Source organism: Schistocerca nitens, chromosome 11 (genome assembly GCF_023898315.1).
Source record: "Schistocerca nitens isolate TAMUIC-IGC-003100 chromosome 11, iqSchNite1.1, whole genome shotgun sequence".
Classification (NCBI taxonomy): domain Eukaryota; kingdom Metazoa; phylum Arthropoda; class Insecta; order Orthoptera; family Acrididae; genus Schistocerca; species Schistocerca nitens.
This window is the reverse complement of record NC_064624.1, coordinates 127,017,297-127,040,631: the sequence shown is the minus strand read 5'-3', so window position 1 is coordinate 127,040,631 and position 23,335 is coordinate 127,017,297. Positions and strand designations below refer to the sequence as shown.

General features: G+C 40.7%; 1 protein-coding gene across 3 annotated transcripts in view; it reads left to right on the top strand.

The window, feature by feature from the left end:
• LOC126213221 (RNA-binding protein 48) overlaps positions 1-23,335 on the top strand; it is a 100,057-nt gene that overhangs the window by 45,215 nt on the left and 31,507 nt on the right. For all 3 annotated transcript variants that reach the window (XM_049940863.1, XM_049940864.1, XM_049940865.1), the window contains exon 5: positions 18,490-18,770. In XM_049940863.1, the coding sequence (XP_049796820.1) occupies positions 18,490-18,770 (281 nt within the window). The remainder of the gene's footprint in view (positions 1-18,489; positions 18,771-23,335) is intronic.

Sequence of the window (23,335 nt, the reverse complement as noted above, 5' to 3'; positions counted from 1 at the left end):
GTACGCCTTCTTCAAGGTATCATGCTTGATATGTGTTCAGTTTTTGATAGGCTCTTCACTGGGCCATTTTATCATTAAATCTGAGGGAGGTGTTGTGGTGTCACCGCCAGACACCACACTTGCTAGTTGGTAGCCTTTAAATTGGCCACGGTCCGTTAGTATACGTCGGACCCGCGTGTCGCCACTATCAGTGATTGCAGACGGAGTGCTGCCACACGGCAGGTCTAGAGAGACGTACTAGCACTCGCCCAGTGGTACAACCGACTTTGCTAGCAATGGTTCACTGACAAAATTACGCTCTCATTTGCCGAGACGATAGTTAGCATAGCCTTCAGCTACGTCATTTGCTACGACCTAGCAAGGCGCCATTGCCAGTTACTATTGAGATTATGAATAATGTACCATCAAGAGTGATGTTCACCATTTATGGATTAAAGTTAAGTATTCCAGCAGCTACGTACGTTTTTTGCTCAAGTCTAATTCCCTTGTCCTGTCCCAGACCTCACGCCAGCCTGCGTGAGCTAAAACGCGTGCCTTTTGGCTTCCTCTCAACACCGGTGTTGACTCTCCTGCCAACCCACAACAGGTGTGATGGGATTTTTCCTTGTTAATGCTACTTGTGCAAAGTCCGGGCGGATTGTTAGTTCAATATATTTAGAACAGCATTTTAACTGATTTCAATATGAATTATTTAAAATTTCTGAAACAGCAACATCAGATTCCCTGAAATTCTTTTTACAATAATTATTCTCTAATCATAGTTTATTGACTGTCTAATCTATCAGTTGACTATCCTCTGAATGTGTATAATACGAATTACATCGGTGCACGCATACTACGTCTGCCGTCAACCAATTTTCCACGGTAACTGTACAGGTACATCATGTTAACTACAGGCTCAATTACAAATTTTGATTTGTAATGTATACTTAATTATTGCAGCTGTAATGGTCTGCAGTGTATGTATGGCTGGCCAGATTTAAGGCTTCCATGGTTTCCTTATGTAACGTAAGGCAAATGGTGCGGTGGTTCCTTACAAAAGGACAGGGCTGAATTCTTCTCGTGTGCTCCTTCCGAACATGTGGTCTCTAATGACACCATTGTTGATGGGACATTATATCCTGTTCCCCCTTAATCTACAGATGCCAAATTTCGTTTGAAGTACTCATTTGTCATACAATGTTTTTTGCTGTCTGTTTTTTGTGCATTGTCTTTTGGAGATGCTGCAATATAAACAGTTATAAAGCCCGACACTCATCAATTAAGTCACTTGATGGTGTGGTAGCATACCTAAGGATCTCAGAAGCGAGGCTGCCAGTTCTGAATACTGCCAAATCAAAATGGCAGTAGCAACTCACTCAGCTGCAGCAATGTTTTTGGTATGACATTAATAATGAATAAAAGGATTTAAGTTGGTACTGACCTACCACAGAAATAAATATTTACACCGGCTAAATAATTAAGTTGCTTGAAATTAACTTGAAATTTTTTTAAATAAAATGGTCGGCAGGCCAGTTGGACACTTCACAGTAAAACTGATTGATTACAGCAGTAGTGTATGTATTCTACTATTGAACATACATCTCAATTACGTAATTTTGTATCACACCTGCTGATGCAAGCATTCTGTACAATTACTGTATTTAGGATGGCTGAATCACTAAGCTCAATAATTTTGTCAGAATGTTCTTAATACAATACACTATGTATTGTAATTACTATAACATTAAAATGACCTTGAAGACGACACTACACTGGCATCACAGCACTTTAACATGTATCACTGCAAATTTATTTTAGGTAAATTAATTGGTGAGGTGAAGTAAGTTTCTGGCTATGAAAATTCACTGTGAGAGAAGCTGTTTGATCATAGATTCATTTAGCAATTGTAATCGTTTGTAGCCAGGGAAAATTATGGTCAACTTTGAAAATTGGACCTTTAGTTTTAAAATAACATTCATTAAATAAAATAGAACCTTCTAGCATTTATCTCAGGTGAGGACAGATTCACAAAATAAATTACTGACAACAGCTTTTATGTTGTTCTGTATGGTGGGGTATTAACAGACAAGCAAACTTCTCTTTCACAGTAATATTTGCTAATTGAACTGCTCAACTTGAAAGAACGTCACTCTTATGATACCTGTTCAAGCAATAAGCAAACCTAATTGTAGAATATGGGGCCTTTCAATGCGATAATGCGTAGCAACACTTATTTTGAACACTCTTAAACTCGAAATGCAATTACTTTCTTCAGCAGGCAAATTTTCAATTCAGATTGTGGAATCTAAAAAATGGATTCTTTCATCAATAAGAAAAGTGACTTATAATTTTAGCATTTCAATTATTATTGATATTATTATTATTATTATTATTAATATCATTATTAACACAATCAAATTCAACATTATGGACACTCATTTAACATCAGACATTGTAGTACAGGTTATGTGGCTAAGGGTAGTAACTTGATCATAACACACAAAGATTAAATTTGGGAAATGTATTACATCACAGTAAAGGAGAACAGGTTCATGAATTTTTAGAAATCTAAAGAAATAGTATTGTGCTCTAAGGTAATGACACATTGAGCTGCAGCAGTTCTGGCATTGTTGAGAATTGTGTGAGCATACAAATTGATCTAATATAGTTATTCTTTCCACGTCCAAACATTACAGAACATTGCACAAACATTCCACATTGCAGTAAGCTGGTAATTCGTCCATCCAAGGCTCATTTCCAGATAGTTTGCAGTCCCACTTCCACTACACAGTGGTGACAGCCTAAAGGCTAGCGAATGACTGGTGGTCATTCCTCTCTGGGCGCTCACTGCATGCCTTACACCTTTTACTGTGGCATGCTAACCACCTTCTATACACAGAGGGACTTCCCTCCAGCTTTTTCGTCCATATCAGTACATTTTCACCTATCGATACGTAGCGTGAAACAGTAATATAAAACAACATTTTACCATGCAATAAATCACACAAAAGAGAATAATTATCATTATAACAAATAGTAAAAAAATATGTACATTCATGGATAGATCGCAATAATACAGTGTAGTTTTATTACTGGCACAAAAGCTTTGTGTCACAGACAGACATTATTCTGGGGTGTAACAATGTCTTATGGTCAGTTGTAGCAAATTGTCTTACTGGTTGACATGAGCAGAGGCCAGTGAAGCAGATGTAGTTTGAATTCCAAAACAGGAACAGGAGTATATTAAATAACATAATACTGTGTGTTTCTTGAGTAATACACATTTAATATGTAGTTGGTGACGTATGAGGGTTCGAGCTTTAATAGCAACAATACTGCCACTGAGACACAACAGAATCAAGTAATGTTGCTTAGAACACATATACTAAGTGATCCAAAGTACGGACACGTGGCTGAAACTGACTTACAGGTTCGTGGCACCCTCCATCGGTAATGCTGGAATTCAATATTGTGTTAGCCCACCCTTAGCCTTGATGACAGCTTCCACTCTTGCACTCATACGTTCAATCAGGTGCTGGAAGGTTTCTTGGCGAATGGCAGCCCATTTTCCGCGGAGTATTGCGCCGAGGAGAGGTATCAATGTCAGTCGGTGAGGCCTTGCATGAAGTTGGCGTTCCAAAACATCCCAAAGGTGTTCTATAGGATTCAGGTCAGGACTCTGTGCAGGCCAGTCCACTACAGGGATATTATTGCTGTGTAGCCACTCCATCACAGACCGTGCATTATGAACAGGTTCTCGATCATGTTGAAAGGTGCAGTCTCCATTCCCAAATTGTTCTTCAGCAGTGGGTAGCAAGAAGATGCTTAAAACATCAATGTAGGCCTGTGCTGTGACAGTGCCATGCAAAACCACAAGGGGTGCAAGCCCCCTCTATGAAAAACACTATCACACAATAACACCACTGCTGCGAATTTTACTGTTGGCACTACACACGCTAGCAGGCGACATTCGCTGGGCATTCGCGATACCCACACCCTACCATCGGATCGCCTCATTTTGTATCGTGATTCGTCACTACACACAATGTTTGTCCACTGTTCAGTTGTCCAATGTTTATGCTCCTTACACTAAACGAAGTATTGTTTGGCATTTACCGGCATGTTGTGTGGCTTATGAGCAGCCGCTCGACCGTGAAATTCAAGTTTTCTCACCTTCTTCTGCCTGACTGTTATAGTACTTGCAGTGGATCCTGATGCAGTTTGGAATTCCTGTGTGATGGTGTGGATAGATGTCTGTCTGTTACACATTACGACCCTCTTCAACTGTCAGCGGTCTCTGTCAGTCAACAGATGACGTCGGCCTGTACACTTTTGTGCTGTACGTGTCCCTTCACCTTTCCACTTCACTATCACATCGGAAACAGTTGACCTAGGAATGTTTAGAAGTGTGGAAATCTCAAGTACAGATGTACGACACAAGTGAAACCCAATCACCTGACCACGTTCGAAGTCCACGAGTTGCGCGGAGCAGGCTGTTCAGCTCTCTCACGATGTCTAATGACTATTAAGGTCACCGATATGGAGTACCTGGCAGTAGGTGGCAGCATAATGCACCTTATATGAAAAACGTTTGTTTTTGGGGGTGTCTGGATACTTGTGATCACATAGTGTATTAGTAAATCACATAGTGTATTAATAACATACAGCTAGCTACCTTGTTGTTGTTGTTGTGGTCTTCAGTCCTGAGACTGGTTTGATGCAGCTCTCCATGCTACTCTATCCTGTGCAAGCTTCTTCATCTCCCAGTACCTACTGCAACCTACATCCTTCTGAATCTGCTTAGTGTATTCATCTCTTGGTCTCCCTCTACGATTTTTACCCTTCACGCTGCCCTCCAACGCTAAATTTGTGATCCCTTGATGCCTCGAAACATGTCCTACCAACCGATCCCTTCTTCTAGTCAAGTTGTGCCACAAACTTCTCTTCTCCCCAATCCTATTCAATACCTCCTCATTAGTTATGTGATCTACCCACCTTATCTTCAGCATTCTTCTGTAGCACCACATTTCGAAAGCTTCTATTCTCTTATTGTCCAAACTGTTTATCGTCCATGTTTCACTTCCATACATGGCTACACTCCATACAAATACTTTCAGAAACGACTTCCTGACACTTAAATCTATACTCGATGTTAACAAATTTCTCTTCTTCAGAAACGATTTCCTTGCCATTGCCAGTCTACATTTTATATCCTCTCTACTTCGACCATCATCAGTTATTTTACTCCCTAAATAGCAAAACTCCTTTACTACTTTAAGTGTCTCATTTCCTAATCTAATCCCCTCAGCATCACCCGATTTAATTTGACTACATTCCATTATCCTCATTTTGCTTTTGTTGATGTTCATCTTATATCCTCCTTTCAAGACACTGTCCATTCCATTCAACTGCTCTAGCTACCTTACCTCAGTGAAAATGAATCTTTCCTTCTCAAATTGCATGCATGTGCAGATTGAGATGTGGACAGTCTAATGTAGAGCTGTCATGGTGTTTCTTAAACAAGAACAATGGTTTCGGGTGAAAACTGAACGTGCCAGAGGATGTACAGCGTGATAGTATCATCGAAGTCTTCGAGAGGCTTGCAGGACAATGATGAGGTGGGTAAACAGACGTGGCAGACATTTGTTGGTCAGATTGTTACTGTGTCGGTGTAGAAATATCAGCTGTTACCACTTTACTGGACAGTGACTGATGCCAAATTAAAGAGATAGAATGAATGCATTCGACTGTTCTTCACATTTTGAAGGAATGCCTGAGAAAGAGAGACATTACATCCCGATGAGTTCCTGACGATTAGAATGGAATGGAGAAATTTGTACAACACAACACTGCTTGTAGCCACATGGCAGAGGAAAGTCTTCCTTATGCAGTTTCATTACTCTGAGTAAGACACTGGCCAAATCACACGGGCCATACCTAAAACACCATTCAAATGCATGCACTCATTATGTGTCACTATGGTAGGGGAAAGTTTGACAGAACCTCAGCAATGTGACAGTTATGCTGAGTCTTGTGTATGACTTAAATGGAGGATATAAGATGAACATCAACGAAAGCAAAACGAGGATAAAGGAATGTAGTCGAATTAAGTCGGGTGATGTTGAGGGAATTAGATTAGGAAATTAGACATTAAAGTAGTAAAGGAGTTTTGCTATTTGGGGAGCAAAATAACTGATGATGGCCGAAGTAGAGAGGATATAAAATGTAGACTGGCAATGGCAAGGAAAGCGTTTCTGAAGAAGAGAAATTTGTTAACGTCGAGTATAGATTTAAGTGTCAGGAAGTCGTTTCTGAAAGTATTTGTATGGAGTGTAGCCATGTATGGAAGTGAAACGTGGACAATAAATAGTTTGGACGAAAAGAGAATAGAAGCTTTCGAAATGTGGTGCTACAGAAGAATGCTGAAGATTAGATGGGTAGATCACATAACTAATGAGGAGGTATTGAATGGGATCGGGGAGAAGAGGAGTTTGTGGCACAACTTGACAAAAAGAAGGGACCGGTTGGTAGGACATGTTCTGAGGCATCAAGGGATCACCAATTTAGTACTGGAGGGCAGCGTGGAGGGTAAAAATCGTAGAGGGAGACCAAGAGATGAATACACTAAGCAGATTCAGAAGGATGTAGGTTGCAGTAGGTACTGGGAGATAAAGAAGCTTGCACAGGATAGAGTAGCATGGAGAGCTCCATCAAACCAGTCTCAGGACTGAAGACCACAACAACAACAACAACATCTTAACACTTATTGTTCTGCAGTGGCAATCTGTCCACGTGTTATATTATTGTCTATGTTTGGAACACAACCTCTGACCACCTTTGCAAAAGGAGCAGCAACACTTTCTGCGGAACTCGCCTGTCATTTTGCAGGACAGTGCTCCAGCGCATACTGTGAAAGCTGTGACTTATTTGTTTCATCGATGGTGCAGGGAAACACTGTCCCATCAAACATACTCCACAGGCTTAAGCCCTCGTGACTTCGACTCGATTCCTAAGACGGAGGAGGTACTTGTGGCATTCACTTCAGAACTGTTGCAGAGATTTGTCAGACAGTAGACTGCCTCATTCGAACTATCGAAACAGCTGGCACTGCGAAAAGTATACTGTGACTTCCATGTTGCTGCAACAGCTACACCTAATGCTGATGACTACTTTGAAGGATAGAAAAACTTTAAAATGCATAACTATTGTGTATCAGTTGTGAGTAAATAGTTGCCACTGTTAAAGTTCCAACCCTTCTTCTTCCTCTTTTTCTTCTTCCACGTATGAAACACTATAGAGTATGTTTATTTCTACTGTCATACCTTTCTTTGCTTCCACATTTTTCAATGTTTCTTTCTTCTGTCTAAGTGGCCACAGTCTTCTTTTGTTGTTCTTCATGGAAACCATTGGAATGTTGCAATTTCTTTCTGAGTGGTAGTTCTTCCTCAGTATCTTATATAATAATTCAGAGTTTTTCTGGACCCTTTCAAATTTCTTTACACCACATTTCTTCCATTTTTAATTTGTTAATATAAGTAAACAGTCTCTTTGTCACTCTGTTGGGATTAATCCTTTGGATGTGGCCATAGAAAGCTATTCTTCTTGTACTTGTCACATCTGTAATTTTTTAAATATATATATATAAAGATCACTATTGTGATGCATTCCGTATAGTGTTGGCTCTTTCACTGGTCTAAAAACTTTCTGTTCTGTCACTTATAAAAGACCCTTGAATTTTTCAGTTCGCTCTGTTTTTTTTTTCTTTCTTTCTTTTTGGAGGCTGCTGTTTGTTATGAATTTGGTTTCGTATAGGGGGGATCGGTAAGCCTGCTTTCGCAACTTGTTCTTTCAGCAGTTGTATGCAGTTGTATGTATCTAGTGGCTGTTTCCATTGAGCCTGAAAAATACCTATGTCCTCAGTAAATGCAAGACAGTCTGTTTGTAGCTTGTCCCTTGTGTAACCTAATCTAACTCTTGCATTGGTCTGTTCTCTTATGAATTTGTTTAGAACACAGTTAAAGAGCAGCATGGAGAGAACATCCCCCAGTCCGACTCCAGTTTTAAGCACAAAACTTCTAGAAATTTCACCTCTGCATTTCACTGACTGACTGTCTGTTCCTTTGGTTCTTGATACAAAATTTTATACATTATGAATGAAAACACCAAAAACACTGTGCAATATTCTGCAGTATTTATTATTTATTTTACAAACTCGTTTTCACCTGCTACACTATCATCAGGTACAGAGAGATAAATATGTGCCATAGTGAAATTTTTGTTGGTTTGAAGGTTTTAAACTAGTAACTCTACTGAGTATCTTGGTTTCCAAAGATAACAATTGTTAATGTTTGTTTTAGGACCAAAATGAAAGGAATTATGTCAGTGAAAATGTGATGTAATATTATTTAATTTAGATAAAATATTTGACACAGAATAGGCATGTGTTAGTGTTTGCTTTCACTAAACTAAGTTCATTGAGAATTTAAAATAGTGACATCCTATCAACTGAGTCATAGATTTTTCTGCAGCCAACTAAAGTTCCAGTCCTTGTATTAGATTGTGTCTCTGGGTTTTTCCTGCCCAGATAGTTGTTCCTGTAAGTTCAGGACAATGCTGTTGTATGTTTAATTTCTTTGAGTGCTGGTCTATATTTTTTGCATCTGTCAGGCACATCCATCTCAAGGGTTTTGCTCGTTGGTCTTGTGTTCATATTGCCACAAAAGACCCCTGCATCTCAAAGTACGTATACCAACCAAAAACCACTGAAACAAGCATTTGAGTTGATACAGGTTTCTTAGAGAAGGCACCAGAACTTTCTGTATAGAATTATATTTTCTCAGAGATTTTTGACATATTCGGCCTGCCACTAATGTGTGTGCACTGCCTGTCAAGAGGAGGAGTCACTTTGTGTACAGGCAATTGGTGGACTTACAGTGCATGCTCGACTGGTCACAGCCCACAGATGACGGACTTTGGTAGGTGTGACTGCCTTATTGAAAGTGCAGCATTTTTAAGCATCATCTCACTGTAGTGCAATTTTGGATTTTTAAATTTGTTTATATTTTTGAGGGAAAGTTAGTGTGGATGATCGATAGAACAACATTGTGGCAATAGCTAATTGCTTGTACACTATGTACTCTGCTTCAGAATTATGGGAACTCGGTGAGAATAGCAAAGCTTCAGTATGCTAGGAGGAGGGTGTTCTTGATCATTTGTAAAGTACAGTAATTCAAAATACCTGTAAAATAATGACTGTAACACCTTTATGGGAAATACAATAATGAACATTGTACAAGTAATTTTTTATTGGCCTCATCATAATGTTGCTTGATACAGTTCATAGTCCCCGCCCCCAGCTCTTTACCACTTCTTTTGGAGTTGTGCACCTTTCTGAACTCTTTTATGATGCTTGATTTCAAATTTTGTAATCTATTTTTTTTATTGTTTTGTCGTCCACAGTTGGAATACCATGTAGAAATGTTGCAACCATCTCTTCATAAGCTCTATTTTTAACATTCTTGTTCACAAATTGACTTCAGGAAACAAAGTGTTATGTTGTGCAGTTGTATAAGTTTTTGATGTGACCATTGGTCCACTCCTTCGCTGTAATTGTAAGAAGTACACATTTCTGTCATGACAGAAAAATCACAGACTTTCTGCATGTGACCTGTCATGGAACTCCACTCGTGTGTGCCCAGTTGAGGAAGCGGAATCTCAAGTTCTGAGGACTGGCCTGAAGGTTGTGTCCACTAAAGCAGAGATGGAGCCTCCTGAAATATCTGTGTGCCTTCAGTATGCATCCACTGGCCTTCAATATGCTCCTCCCATGTGTGGCCAGCTAATCTCTCAAAGCTACTTTTGCATATTATTTTCCAGACTTGTTGAATGAGTGTTTTGCTCTGCAGTGGAGTGAACACTGTTTTGCAATTCCTGTTCGATTAAAACTGTCTGCTGTACCAGGACTCGAACCGGGCACCTCACCTTTCACAAGCAGTGATCTTACTGAGTGCTCGGTCATCGCAACTGATGACCCAGAGCTGCGGAAACAAATAACTAGGCTGGGATTAAGTGATTTTTCTGCGACATGCTATGGAGTGCTAGTTAAGCAAACTCTGTAAGGGAGATTTTGTGAAATTCAGAAGGCAAAGAGAAATACTGTGAGAAATAAGGTGATCACAAGTCATACTCAGATAGTATAGTCAGTAGAGCACTTGCATGCAGAACGCAGAGATTCCTGGTTCAAATCCCCGTCCAGTGCACAGTTTTAATTTCAGGAAGTTTTCTGCTGAGTCTATTACTATTCTGGAATTCATGACATTTTTGTCATAGTTACAATGCTCTATCTGCTAAAATGGTATGGAGAAATAGTAGTAAATTTGACTTTTAATTTGCTTCAAACGACACATGAAGCTTTTTTACAGCTGCCATTAGTATCCAAATTGCATTTAATGGTACACATGACACGACTAGACTTTTACTGATTTTTCAATAACAGTGGACTTCCATAATTTTGTTATGCCTATTTAAGGATTGTTGGACATTTGTTCTTTCACTCCTGTTCTAGTAGTTGTGAGAAGCATTCCACTATTGGGAACATTTGGCAATTGAAAGTATATCAATTGAACTATTTTATTATTCAGGTTCACAAACTGTCCATACTTCTGTAATACATGAACAATCACATGCTTTTTATTCGAATTTATGCAACAATATTAGTATCACAGAGACAGACGTTACACTTTCAGAGGTGTGTAACAATAACAATAACCACTGATGAGAGCATGTTAATCATTTTTATGGATTGTTCTATTATGCCTGGTGCCATTGTAATTTTGTATAATTTTGAAATCAACTGAGCTATAACAGAGAATCTAGTCCCCCAAAATTGCACCCGTCCAAGTAAAAAGGAACTAGAGAGAGATGAGAGTGAGGTCTTTTACCATATAAAATGGAAAGTGTGTATGTGTAAATGGTGTGAGAAATCCTTTGTTTCTGCACTGTCAAATACAACTGGTGTAAACCTAGTAGTTGAAAGATATCCTCATCGCTCAAGGAAACACATTGTAGTTCCTCTAACCTCCATCCTGATGCTGGACTGATTTAACCAAATGTGACTCAGTATAGGGTAAATACCCATGACAGAAAATGGTACTGGCTTCTTTTCAGTTGGTCATGGGTCATGCTGTACACAAAGCCTGGATACTCCACTGTACACATGGAAATAAAATCTATCATATAAATTTTCAAACGAGAAAAACTGCAGGTATACAGGAAGTATTCTATGCCACCAAAAGGTCCTGGAGGAACCCTGAACTCCAGTACTGTAAAAGACAAATTCTGGTTTGGTGGAATGACGCACCTGATTGTGAAAATACAGGAGCTCAAAAGAAGACGGTGTCTTGGAATAACTTGTAAGACATCAGCATGTACCTAGTGCAAGAAACGTAATGTAGCACTTGGAACTGTTTGTTGAATTTTTTGCTTCTCATCATACCAAGTTATTTGTTGTTTTCGTTTTTTATTGTTAATTTGTACTCATATGTAATTTGTTTCTTTCAATACAAAATTTGTAATCTTTTCATGTTGTAAGCTACCGCTTCTGTTTTAGTCTTTTCTGCTGATGGTTAAGCCTGAGAGCCGAACGTATAAGTGAAATATTTTGCACAACGGATTTTATAACGCTAATTTGTCGCCCTGACACTTATATGCTCTCCAGAACGGTAAGCTTATCCTTTGCTCTACATGTGACGTTAACTAGTCGTATGCAAATCTGATAGGTTTCTAACCGTATCCTCAGTATACACTAGAATGTTCAGATGTGCTGACCTACAATCACTACCTCCACCAGGTAGTTGCAAACATGAAATACACAAATAAGGACATAATAAAATGACAAAGGAAAGTACTAGCTATGAAATGATACAATCAGTAGTGTTAAATTCTTTACTCTTCTGCAATTCACTCTATTCAAGATTACACAGTACGAGCAACATTATAGTTCTGCCTATTCACATTTGGTAATCACTCTGTCTGGCACTGTCCTGTGATATATTCGCGGTCGTTAATTCGAGCGCGGAATACTGACATCAGCTGTGGCAATTGCAATTATATTTAGAATTACACTCGCTACTAGCAACGTGAAGCCTCAGCATAGAACGAAAAAGACACGTGATCAGCAATTTACTTTACTTCCCTCGCACGACCACTACAGTGATCTGACGCTTATCGATGCAAAGGTTCTCGGCTCAGCGAGATAACATAAATTCTACTTCACCAAAAACTTCCGTGGGCACCTCCACGGCTGCCGTGGAACGCCAGACGATCCTCAGGCTCTCGCTACAAGTACTCTGTCCCAGTAACGAGGTCGCACACCTCGCCAGGACTAACCTCTCTCCTCGACGCTCCAGGAACGAGTGTTTCCCAGTCGCTACACTTTTTCGTAGCTCCTGTTGTTTTTTCTTCCCCCTTTTAATGTGTGTGGCCAATCATGTTTCTGGAAGGCGTTCGTTTCCGAGTGCCGACCCATCTCATTTTTGCAACCGACCGAAGCTTCTAGAAGCTTCCAGACTGTTCCAGAAGCTTACGCTCCGGCCGTTGGGAAAACCACCTACACGCCGCCACGCGTTTTGTGAGTGAGCCCCCGTGTCTTCTCCTTGTCCTCGGCCACGTGGCTCCCGCTAAGCCGCTGTCCACCCACCTGGGGTTTCCAGAGTAGCTTACGGGCGCTGTTTGTTGTCTTCAGCTCTCAGGCCTGCCTGCCACGCTTGTGTCTTTCCCGTTCTCCTGCCAGCCTCCCGTCTCCGTCCGCTTCACTATCGCCCAACGTGCAGATATTCTGCTACAAATTAAGATCCCTAGCTGATGTCAGTATCGTTAATGGTTTCCTGTCTCGATGTTTATACTTCCGGAATGGTAGTTGTAATGTCGCTCAAAATGATGCCACCTTACAATGTAAATGAATGTTCTGCTCTCAACAGCACTGAGCGGTACATATATAGCACAGTAGATTATAATAAAACTAGAAAAGTAAATATTTCTTTTTCATTTTAAATGGTGCTTTTCCAAGCAAAAAAAACATTTCGGGCACTAATGGGTTTAGTTGTGATTCCTTTGTCATCAAGATCATCATTATTTCATTGCAGATAGAAGGAATCATGTATTCATGCATGTAATATCTAATTCATACACCTTGGCTAGTAAAAAAAGACTGGTTATATGCATTTCGACACTGTATCAAAACGACTTTTCACAGTACACTGTTAACTGACGCTAAAATTGACTGAATGCAGATTAAAAATCGACTCCTACATGGTTTCAGAAACCATAGTATTTATACATTCACAGTAATCAAAATTTGCATATATATCATGAAACATACAATTTTGAGAAATTTACAGTCAAGCAGTTTAACTTCCGATCAATAACAGTGTGATGAACATAATGATCTGTAGACATAAACTGATTACTCAGAATAACAGAACATATAATATTTACAGTTCAGTTCGAAATGTTCGTGACTTTAATAAGACTCCAACATTACTTCTTAATTAATAAAATAATTATTGTTTGCCTATTTATACTTGCCTGGATATTCATTTTACCAATTTTCTATTAGCAATAGCACCAAGAGTAAACGGGTTTGAAGTGTGATATCACAAAAATTTGATTTCATTATATTTGTGAAAACAGCTCGAAATTATGAAACCGTCATACAAAGAAATACATAGAACATACAAATGTGTAAGGACAGCTGCTCTGTATTCTTTCAATGCCATGTTTTAAACTTCACTATGGCCATGTATCTTCGTAGCTCTATAGACATCTAATGTTTTCACCTGTAGCCATTTGTGCTTCACAGTTGAAAGCTGTCAAAAATGGCACAAGTTGTTAGGGATTTCCTGAAGTTGACACAGCTGTAGGAGTCTCTTGTTAGTATAGAACAAATGTATGAGGGTCGTTCTGAAACTAATGCCTCTTATTTTCATTCATGAAAACTACAGGAGATACATAAATTACAACAGAACAGCTAAATAGAGCAATATTTCCACAGTCACCATCATTTGTTATGCACTTTTGCCAACAATGAACCGGAGCCTACATGCCGCACTTGTAAAAATCGAAACCTGCTGAGGCTAACCACTTCCTTACAGCTTTGCAGCAGCATTTGAATCTTGAAAATGTTCGCCACGTAGTCCCATCTTTCAGAGGCCGAAAGATGTGGAAGTCTGGAGGTGCTAAATCGGGCCTGTACAGTGGATGTGTGTTAAGACAGTCCAGCCGAATTTTGCAGTGAGTTGCGTGGTCACAAAACTGCTGTGGGGCCTGGTGTTACCGTGTTGCAGGTGAAAGTTGGTCTTCTCTGGCCTTATCCTGGAAATTCGGGCTTTCAACTTAGTCAGTGTCGTCTTGTAGCGTGCTGAATTGACAGTTTCTCCAGGCTCCAGAACACCCAAAAGAGCCACATCCTGGCTGTCCTAGAAGACTGCACACCACTTTGCCTGCAGACAGCTGTATCTTGAATTTCTTCTTTGACGGAGAATTTGCATGCCGTCATTCTGTGGACTGTCTTTTGGATTCGGGCTCGTAGCGTGATAATACGCCTCATCTCCAGTGACGATGTTGTTCGGAAGCAGGTCCCGATAAATTTCCATTTGATAACTTTTTTTGTTGTCCTGTAAGCATCCGCAGGACCCATTTCGCACAGACTTTGAGATAACCAAGATGTTCCAACATTGTTTCCAAAGCGTTACAGCCAACATTCAGCTTTGCACACAGTTGTCTGGTCATTGTCTGCTGATCAGCACAGATGGGTTGATCGAGACGCTCTTCATTGCGAGAGATGACAGCTGTGCAGGTTTGACCGGGCTGTGCTTGTCGTGCACACCCTTTTCACCACCCATCACCTCACATTGCTCACATCTATTTTATTGTCTCCATACACCTTTAGCAGGTGTCAATGGATTTCAGTCAGTGCAATTTCTTCAGTAGTGAGGAATTCAGTCACACATCGCTGTTTTATATGTGCGTCCATATCGGACTCCATTTTGAATACTCCTCTGCTGGTACCAACTACTGCAGAACAACGGAACCACCTACAAATAAAAGAGCAAGATTCAAGCATTAGCACTACACCAGTGACGTCTGGTGCAGACATCCAAAGTCACCATAAAAAAAATGGGTGGCATTACTTTCGGAATGAGCCTCGTATTAAAACTTCAATTATGATGTGGTGTTTCTTCATGCATCTCAGTGTTTATGATGTCATATCTCTTGAACTGAACTGAAAGACCTCAGTCGAAACAAGGCCCCAGGAATAGACAACATTCCATTAGAACTACTGACAGCCTTGGGAGAGCCAGTCCTGGCAAAACTCTACCATCTCGTGAGCAAGATGTATGAGACAGGTGAAACACCTTCAGACTTCAAGAAGAATGTAATAATTCCAATTCCAAAGAAAGCAGGTGAAAGCAGGTGTTGACAAATGTGAAAATTACCGAACTATCAGTTTAATAAGTCACTGCTGCAAAATACTAACGCGAATTCTTTGCAGACGAATGGAAAAACTACTGGAAGCCGACCTTGGGGAAGATCAGTTTGGATTCCGTAAAAATATTGGAACACATGAGGCAATGTTCACCCTACGACTTATCTTAGAAGCTAGATTAAGGAAAGGCAAACCTACGTTTCTAGCATTTGTAGACTTAGAGAAAGCTTTTGACAATGTCATCTGGAATACTCTCTTTCAAATTCTGAAGGTGGCAGGGGTAAAATACAGGGATCGAAAGGCTATTTACAACTTGTACAGAAAGCAGATGGCAGTTATAAGAGTCGAGGGACACGAAAGGGAAGCAGTGGTTGGGAAGGGAGTGAGACAGGGTTGTAGCCTCTCCCCAGTGTTGTTCAATCTGTATATTGAGCAAACAGTGAAGGAAACAAAAGAAAAATTCCGAGTAGGAATTAAAATCCATGGAGAAGAAATAAAAACTTTGAGGTTCGTTGATGACATTGTAATTCTGTCAGAGACAGCAAAGGACTTGGAAGAGCAGTTGAACGGAATGGACAGTGTCTTGAAAGGAGGATATAAGATGAACATCAACAAAAGCGAAACGAGGATAATGGAATGTAGTCGAATTAAGTCAGGTGATGCTGAAGGAATTAGATTAGAAAATGAGACACTTAAAGTAATAAAGGAGTTTTGCTATTTGGGGAGCAAAATAACTGATGATGATCGAAGTAGAGAGGATATAAAATGTAGACTGTCAATGGCAAGGAAAGCGTTTCTGAAGAAGAGAAATTTGTTAACATCGAGTATAGATTTAAGTGTCAGGAAGTTGTATATGAAAGTATTTGTATGTAGTGTAGCCATGTATGCAAGTGAAAAATGGACGATAAATAGTTTGGACAAGAAGAGAATAGAAGCTTTCGAAATGTGGTGCTACAGAAGAATGCTGAAGATTAGATAGGTAGATCACATAACTAATGAGGAGGTACTGAATAGAATTGCGGAGGAGTTTGTGGTGCAGCTTGACAAGAAGAAGGGACCGGTTGGTAGGGCATCTTCTGAGGCATCAGGGGATCACCAATTTAGTAGTGGAGGGCAGCGTGGAGGGTAATAATCGTAGAGGGAGACCAAGAGATGAATATACTAAGCAGATTCAGAAGGATGTAGGTTGCAGTAGGTACTGGGAGATGATGAAGTTTGCACAGGATAGAGTAGCATGGAGAGCTGCATCAAACCAGTCTCAGGACTGAAGACCACAACAACAACAACATCTCTTGAACTGTGTGTCATACAATGATGTGTTTGTGTAGGTACATTCAACCGCACATTTGGATATTGTCTGTAAAATGTGTTGTGAATAGAGTCAGTAGTGCATGAGTAATAAATTTAAACTTCATGCATGATGTAGCAGTTTCTCACACATCACATTGTTTATGATGTAATTGCTACTGAACTGCGATAGGTAGGTGCTCCTTACCCTCTCGGCGATCGTTACCTGTGAGGAAGGGATATGTGTACCAGATTTGGTTGAAATTGGTCCATTGGTTTAGTAGGAGATTTGGAAAGCACACAAATACATTTTTATAATGTTTATGGATTTGTGTTGCATCATAATATAAGTAGCTTTCATTGGTGTATGAGACTCCCTCACAAGTTACATGCGAAACAGTAAATAGTATATTTACATGACTTTCAACATGAGTTTTTACGTATCTGATAAAACATTATATAAATTGCAGTCAGTGCTAACATAAAGTGTGGATCAGGTTGAATATTAACCCTTTTGCTGCTGCAGATGTGCTGTCTGCATTCTGTGCTGAGGGCGGCTTTTGCTATGGGTTGTACTGCTCTCCAGATGTTGGTACCTGTGCTGAGAGGTGGCATTCCATGCACAAATAAATACTTATTATCAGATTTTAAGAAAACTATTAGGTGACAAGATTTGATTTTTTCACACCTTATACTCTGATACCTTCCCTCGATAAAGGACTGAATTTCTTTTTGTTATACGTAATAGTTACTGCGCTTCATCAAATTAAGTAAAACTATGAATGGAATTTTAAAGTGTTTGCAGAAGTAAAAATACTTTGCATAAATTTTGTGTTTGGTTGATTTTAGCTCTTACATTGTAGTGTATGAAATTTAGATAAGATGTCAACATTTTATTTAAAGTTGAGAGGGGAATGATATCTCATTTAGTTATCTAGTTATTGACTTTTATATCTTATGGATGGTAGTGTGTGATGCACCCGTGTTGGTTCCTGCGCATTGCAAATCGTGTGGTCATAAGAGTAATCATATTTCATAAACAGTTCAAGATACCAAAATAAGGTTTTTTGTAAATGATAACACACAAAGAGGCACATATGTTGTATGGTAAATACTCAAAACTTCTTTATTCATTGAGATATGGAAATAATTCATCTGGAGCAGTGAGAGATTGGTGGAAGGGGGTGCATAAACACAACAATAGCAAGTCAGGAAACTCCAGGGGCTCCATTTAGACACATCTGCAGCACCTGGGGAGCATGCCAGATTAACTCGTCCACAACTAAGTACAGTATTAGTCACTTCATTATTGTGTGCTTTGGTCTGCCACATTAAAGGAGACAGAAACCATTTCCAACAGAAAATTTTGAAAATGTTAACTCCTTGATGCCATCATCAGATATTTCATAGGCGTAACCATTATTAGCAGATGTTGTGTATGTAAGTTGATCTCGTACCTATATACACGTAAAATTTAAGTTTACTGCTGCTTCTTATCACAACCAGGATTGCTGATTTTAATTGAAATCAGTTATTTTTGTAAAATATCTCTTGATTGTGCCAGGAATTCAGCATTTAAAAAGTTTTTCTTTTTGCATTGGTGCTATATGTAAAGCGTCTCTGCCTGTATTGTTTTGGTCCCGTTCTTTGGTAAAGCTGTTTTTTCTGTTAAATGTAGGTTCACATGCCAGACTGGATGGATATATGATGTGACAAAAATCTTTTTGCAATTTCAGCCGTTCGGCCCACAGTTACCGGACGAGGAGTGGATACGTGCGGGAGTCCGGGAGAGGCGAATAGTTGCATCACACCCTGGTGTTCTCCGCACTGCACCCGCTACAAGAAATCCACCTACATCCGGTCCCGTGCCTCCGTCGCTTCAGCATTTGCAGACACCGGGTGCCCCGTCATCGGTACCGAGTTCTCGGAAGTACGAGGCCACATTTGTGCCTCGGCAAGTAGGCGTGAAGAGGGTGGTATTCAAGAAAAGCCAGAAAAAGGATGAACACAAAGATGGGTAAGTGTCCTCTTTAGGTAGTACTCCATATACACACTTTATTATGCCAACATGTGATGCCTGCACCTTATAGACAGATTCAAGTGACAAAGGCAGTGGTGAGACACTAGATCCAGAATTTGGAAAACAGTGGTTGAGATTCCCATCTGGCCATCCAGGTTCAAACTTTTCATTGAACACCACTCACAAGTTAGGCCTTTGCCTGTTCTGACTGGCTCTCTGCTATCTACTAGGCAGTATGAGGAGTGATGTATGATAGTGGCACATGTGATTGGCATGTAAGCAGTGCCTCGAGTCATTACTGCCAGGGGAAGGTAGTGGAGGAGATTTGTTACCTGGCATCAGGGTTGAGGAGGGGCTCGTGGCTCTTAGGGTTTGCATTGTGCAGGACTTTCTTGCTTCAGGTATTTTGTGCTTTCAGGTGAGTACCTTTGTGTCATTAGTTGTAATACACCCTGTATAATGCAGAGAAGGCATGGAAATACCCATACCGTGCAGTGTTAGTTGGAGGTGACTTTAAGACACCAAATATAGACTAGGACATCTATAGATTCTTTGCAGGTGGTATGGACAGGCAGTCTTGTAAAATACTGGCAAACATGTTTTCCAAAATCCGTCTCGAGCAACTTGTTCGACAGCCCATGCACTGGAAATGTTTTGGATCTTGTAGCTACAAATAGGCTTGACATTAATGACAGTGCCAGTGTGGAGAAGTGGTTGCCAACCTGGGGAGCATTCCGCCTGGGAGGGTGTGAGATATTTATTGGGGGGCGTGGGGGGTCAGATGCAGGATGTTGAAATGTGACTAGATTGCTAAAGAATAGCTTCAGAAAATGGGCTTGGAAGAATTGTCAGCTGGTTTACTTCCTACTTATCCAGAAGTGGCAGAGGAAGCCTTTTAAGCCTTCATACAGTAGCCATTTACTTACCTATGTGTGAGATCGGATCCTTGACAATAGCTAGCCATTGTGAGAGCAAAACACTACAATTGTCTGAATGTGGAGAGTGACCTTCGATGTGCTATAACTAGTTTCAAACCAAACATTCAGGAGCTGCTGAAGAAAAAAAGTTCCAACTGTCCCATTGATATCCTGGGTTTTTGTTGTGACTTTCCACCACACAAAAAATTTTAGATTGAAAAGTGTTGTTCAAGAGTTTTGCTACCAAGTCATTTGAAACATTATAGTTTTGTATTTCTCTACATTTGATAACCCTCTCTTACCAAAGTGTGGACTGAAGATTATTGTTCAGCATAGAGATTTTTAAAGAAGCAAAAATAAATAAATAAATACAATAAATAAACATGGGGGGGACATAGACATTCTGGAGTTGCAAAGAGGGGTGCCAGGTAGAAAAGGTTGGGAACCACCGGTGTAGACAGGGATTAGTGATCGTGATGTCATCATAGCAACAGTGGTTACTAAAATTAATAAATCGATCAAGAAGGCCAACAGAGTAAGCATCACAGGCACACGGTAGTATGTAAACTAGCACAGTAGTGTCCAGTTGCGGGAGAGGTGTCAGTAAGAAAGACCGCCAGGTGTGGCCCGTATGTTGTGATCTGCTTCCTACTCACAGGAGGAACAACATGTACTAAAGTTTTTTCAAACATCAAAATGGTTTGTATTGAAGGTGTTACGAACACAATGAGTGCAAATGGTGTAGGAAGTCTAGTGGAGACAACAAACGTTCATGATGAACAGAAGGAGTGGTAGACCTTCCATTTTGACCGATGAGATCACCGATTGACAGTGGGTAAAATTTCTGCTGTTTCCAGAACTCTCTTATATAGGACACTCAGAAAAAGACTGGGGTACTGCAAACTGTGTGCAAGATGGGTCCCAAAACAGCTGATAGAGCAGCACCAGAAAGATCAGGTCAGTAGCACTCGTGAGTTTCTTGAGTGACTGGGACTGGAAGGTGAGGAACGTTCTGAGCTCTGTTGTAACAGGAGATCAAATGTGGGTGGCCCATTACATGCCATAAAAGGACAGTCGTCATAGTGGCATCGCAAAAATTCCCCATCTGCCAAAAAAATTCAAAACCACCATTTTGAACAAAGAAATCATGGCCTAAGTGTTTTGGCGATGAAAAGACACCATTTTGGCTGCATTTCTGCCTCGGGTGGAATCCATCGGTGCACAGTGATATTGTGAGGCCTGAAAAAGCTCAAAAGGAGCATTAAAATCAAAAGGAGGTGAATGTCAACTAGAGGAGTGTGTTTGTTCCACGACAACACCTGTCCTCGCACAATATTAGTCACTGAGAAGTTCTTGGACTCATTCAGTGGGATGTTTTGAACCATGTTCGTATTCTGCTAATTTGATGCCTTCAGATTATCATCTTTTCATTCAACCAATGAGCAGGTGCAGGAAGAGGTTCTAAAGTGGGGGAAGGAGCTGGCATGAGACTTGTTTGAGAAGACTATAAAGAAGCTTGCACCACAGTTTACCATGTGCACTGGAAGGAGTGGTGGTTATGTGGAACAGTGTATCAACAATGTCCTGCAATTTTCTTTTCATGTTACTTTTTCTAAAAAAAATATAGAAATCTAGTACACTTACTTCGTGAACCGATGTAGGTAAATCCTGACGATGTCACTGCTTCTTCATTTGAGCATCTCCTCATTTGGTCTCGTGAGACTGAGTGGACCTGTACCTCAGAAGATCTGAAGAGAAAATTAAGCCTGCATCTCTCCACACCAAAGTCACAAACACTAACTATTCGACTATGGGAGTAGTCAAGATTTTCATCGACTCTCTAAATCTCTTAGAGCAAGTGCAGCAATGGCTCATTTGGAGAAGCTCAGTATGCGATATAAATAAGTAGGCCTCCGCAGACGGTGTCATCCTCATTAAAATCCTCCCAGGAGTATTGCTGTGTCATCTTCTAAAATGCTTTTGCAGTGGAGTGGGTGCTTTGGTTTATTGCATTTCTAACATCCTCAAAAGGCCACCAGTGTTACATTTCTTAGGTTTTGTTGGCCTGGAAATACCACTGGTCCGTGTTAGTGGGGAGGGAAGAGATGTACGAGTGGCTATCGGTCAGTTATACGAGGCGTGTTTTTTAAGTAAGAACCGTTTTGCCACACCGCGGCCGCAGCACTTCGTACCTACATCTGTTGTCTACGCACTGATGACATTATAGTCTGATTCTCCCTTGTTTACATTGTGTACCGAGTGTTTAAGATGCCTCCGATAATCGTGAGTCCCGCTCTCTGTGAAGTATGGGCTGTTATAAAATTTCTTAGTGCTAAACGCCTAAAAGCAATCGATATTCATCATGAGATCTGTGCAGTTTCCCCCCCAGTGGTGTTCCGTTCCTTTTTCCGCCAAATTTTATGGGAGTTTCGGGATGCTGTTGTTTTTTACACTGATGGCTCTAAATCTGCTGATCATGTGGGGTATGCCTTCACGTCCTCTGTTGGAATGGAAAATCATCTGCTGCCACCTACATGTGGGGTGTTTACTGCGAAATTGATGGCAATTTCCCAGGCCCTTACCTTTATTAAACAGTCCCAACACAACCGCATTTTGTTATGTACGGACTCGATGAGTGGCCTTCTTGCTATTGACCGGTGTTTTTCGTGGCACCCCTTGGTCTCTGCCACCCGTGACCATCTCGCTGATATTCACCGTGCTGCTTGTTCCATTGACTTCCTTTGGGCCCCTGGCCATGTGGGTATCCCGGGTAATGAGCTCGCTGATCGTTTAGCTGGGGGAGAAGTCACTTACCGTCCCCCCCCCCCGTTTTCTGTAACCTCTCCTGCAGCGGATTTACGGCTTCACATCAAATCCCACTTCGCACAGTCACGGGCCAATTCTTTGGAGGCTACTCCCCTGTCTAATAAACTTCGTGCGATTAAGGTGACACCAGGCCCGTGGCGTTCTTCCTTTCCCCTCTCCCGAAAGGACTCGACCACACTGTGTCGTCTCCGCATTGGCCGTACCAGGCTGACCCAAGGTTTTCTTTTGCGTGATGAGCCACCCCCACTTTGTGGTTGTGGAGCCTTCCAGTTAGTAGCCCACATTTTGGTTGAATGCCCCCTTTTTTTGGCTCTGCGTGCTAAGTACAGACTCCCCCACACTTTACCTTTGATGTTGGCTGACGATTTCCGGATGGTCTCTCTGGTTCTCGGTTTCCTCTGGGAAAGTGGTTTTTATTCTCAGTTTTAAGGTTTTTAATCTCTCTCTGGTGTTGGGGCAAGGCGGTGAGTGTTTGGGTGTCTCCCACTCTAAGCCGTGTTCAGAGATTCCCAATTCACCTCCCTGACCGAGATCCTCTTTTCTTCTCCTTTTACTCTGTTTTTACCCTTTTTTAAGGATTGGTTAGTCTCCTTTTCCCATACGTACTTCTACATTCTAGCGGTTGCACCTTTTAAGTCACAGTTGGTCTTGCCTATGCTGCTTCAGCATAGTGTTGGGTTCGTTCTCTTGCTGACTTCCCTCATTTTGTTTTTACCATTGACAACATGACTGCCCTTTTACGTTTTTAGCTTTTTCCCTTTTATTATTCTGACTTTCCTGAGATGTCCCATTAGCGGAATGGACCATATTTGAAACAAG